We start from the raw sequence: 1,301 nt of genomic DNA on the forward strand, positions 1-1,301 counted from the left end.
TGGCCCGATAGGGGCGAACAGGCTATTTATGTGGCAATGAAACGGTTTTGAAGGTTAGGCATAGTCTGTTGTTCATTGGTGATTATGAACGTCTTTTTACATTTAATTTATGAGGTTCACGTCTATGGGTGAATTTGACTGCGACAATGTTTCAAAATTAGGAAGGGAAGCAGTGATTATTTGATTATATAGACGCTTCGCCTCTGGTGAGGAGGAAGATGGGATTGTTACGGTCAACTGATAATAACAATAACATAATCTTCATCGGAGGTAACAATAAAGAGTATAATTACGACACAAGGGATGATTTTTGCTAAAGTTTCGAACATTGTTTTCCAATCTCGATAGTTTTACACCTCCATTTTCTTCCCGTCTCAGGAGTTATCAGTCAGGCTTACGGGGGCTACGATGAAGGCTTCTACCTGTCGGGTGTCCTGTCTGTCATCGGCGGTGTCATTATGGGACTACTCTACGTCCCTGCCTGCAGAAGTAAGACGGAACACACAGACAGCGAAACAGCAATTCAGTCCAACAAGAGCACTGCTTAGACTTCACTTCCATTATGCCATGTGGTTGCAAAAGTGGCGTTGTTTCTGTTGATGCTGCTGTTGTTGATGTTGCGTTATTCGCATTGCTTATAATATAAATACATTTTGTTACAGTTGTTGCCGTTGTTGTTGTTTTTTAAACGGATGGCAATAATAGTTGACTTTGGAATGATAATGTTTTGTATGAACGTTAATTTCCTAAGTAGGTATATTATCATTGTACTCGTACCTTTATGATCACGAGAAACAGACAGAATGTCGATCCCAGTTTACAAGTACTGCATTAAGGAAACAAAACAATCAACGATGAAATTGTGTTTCGGACTCGAAGCATGAACATTTTAAAAGTTACGCAAGATTATGTGCAAATGTGCTAATTAGAGAGCTCAAACTGATTATATATACACATACACAAATATATGAAGTTAATTAAGTTCTCTATGTATGGTCTGTCACATCAACCCTTAGATTATAATGACGAGTTTACTCCAGACCAAGAAAAATAATTAGTCACAAAATCCTTGGTATGATGTTGCCTCAGGTGACACATTATTTTACGACTTAAGAAATGTGTTTATTGACAGGTCATCTGTCAGTTATATCCCTGATACTTGAGTAACATGTAACCCTGGTATGTTCTAAGACTACTAAGAGTGTTCAATCATCTATTTGTGCTGTCTGTTGCTGGGTGAGGTAAAAAATAAAGTATCCCCCCCCCTCCTGCCCCCCTGTCGAAATTGTTTTCACGTCTTG

The 1,301-nt window shown here is 38.7% G+C and overlaps 1 protein-coding gene across 1 annotated transcript in view; it reads left to right on the forward strand.

The window, feature by feature from the left end:
* LOC101861501 (monocarboxylate transporter 14) overlaps window positions 1-664 on the forward strand; it is a 45,430-nt gene extending 44,766 nt beyond the window's left edge. Inside the window, exon 6 of the mRNA XM_005097244.2 lies at window positions 379-664. Coding sequence (XP_005097301.1) covers window positions 379-548 — 170 coding nt within the window. The 3' untranslated portion in view covers window positions 549-664. The remainder of the gene's footprint in view (window positions 1-378) is intronic.
* Window positions 665-1,301: the final 637 nt, after the last annotated feature.

This window comes from Aplysia californica, unplaced genomic scaffold (assembly GCF_000002075.1).
Source record: "Aplysia californica isolate F4 #8 unplaced genomic scaffold, AplCal3.0 scaffold00150, whole genome shotgun sequence".
NCBI classification, from domain to species: Eukaryota; Metazoa; Mollusca; class Gastropoda; order Aplysiida; family Aplysiidae; genus Aplysia; species Aplysia californica.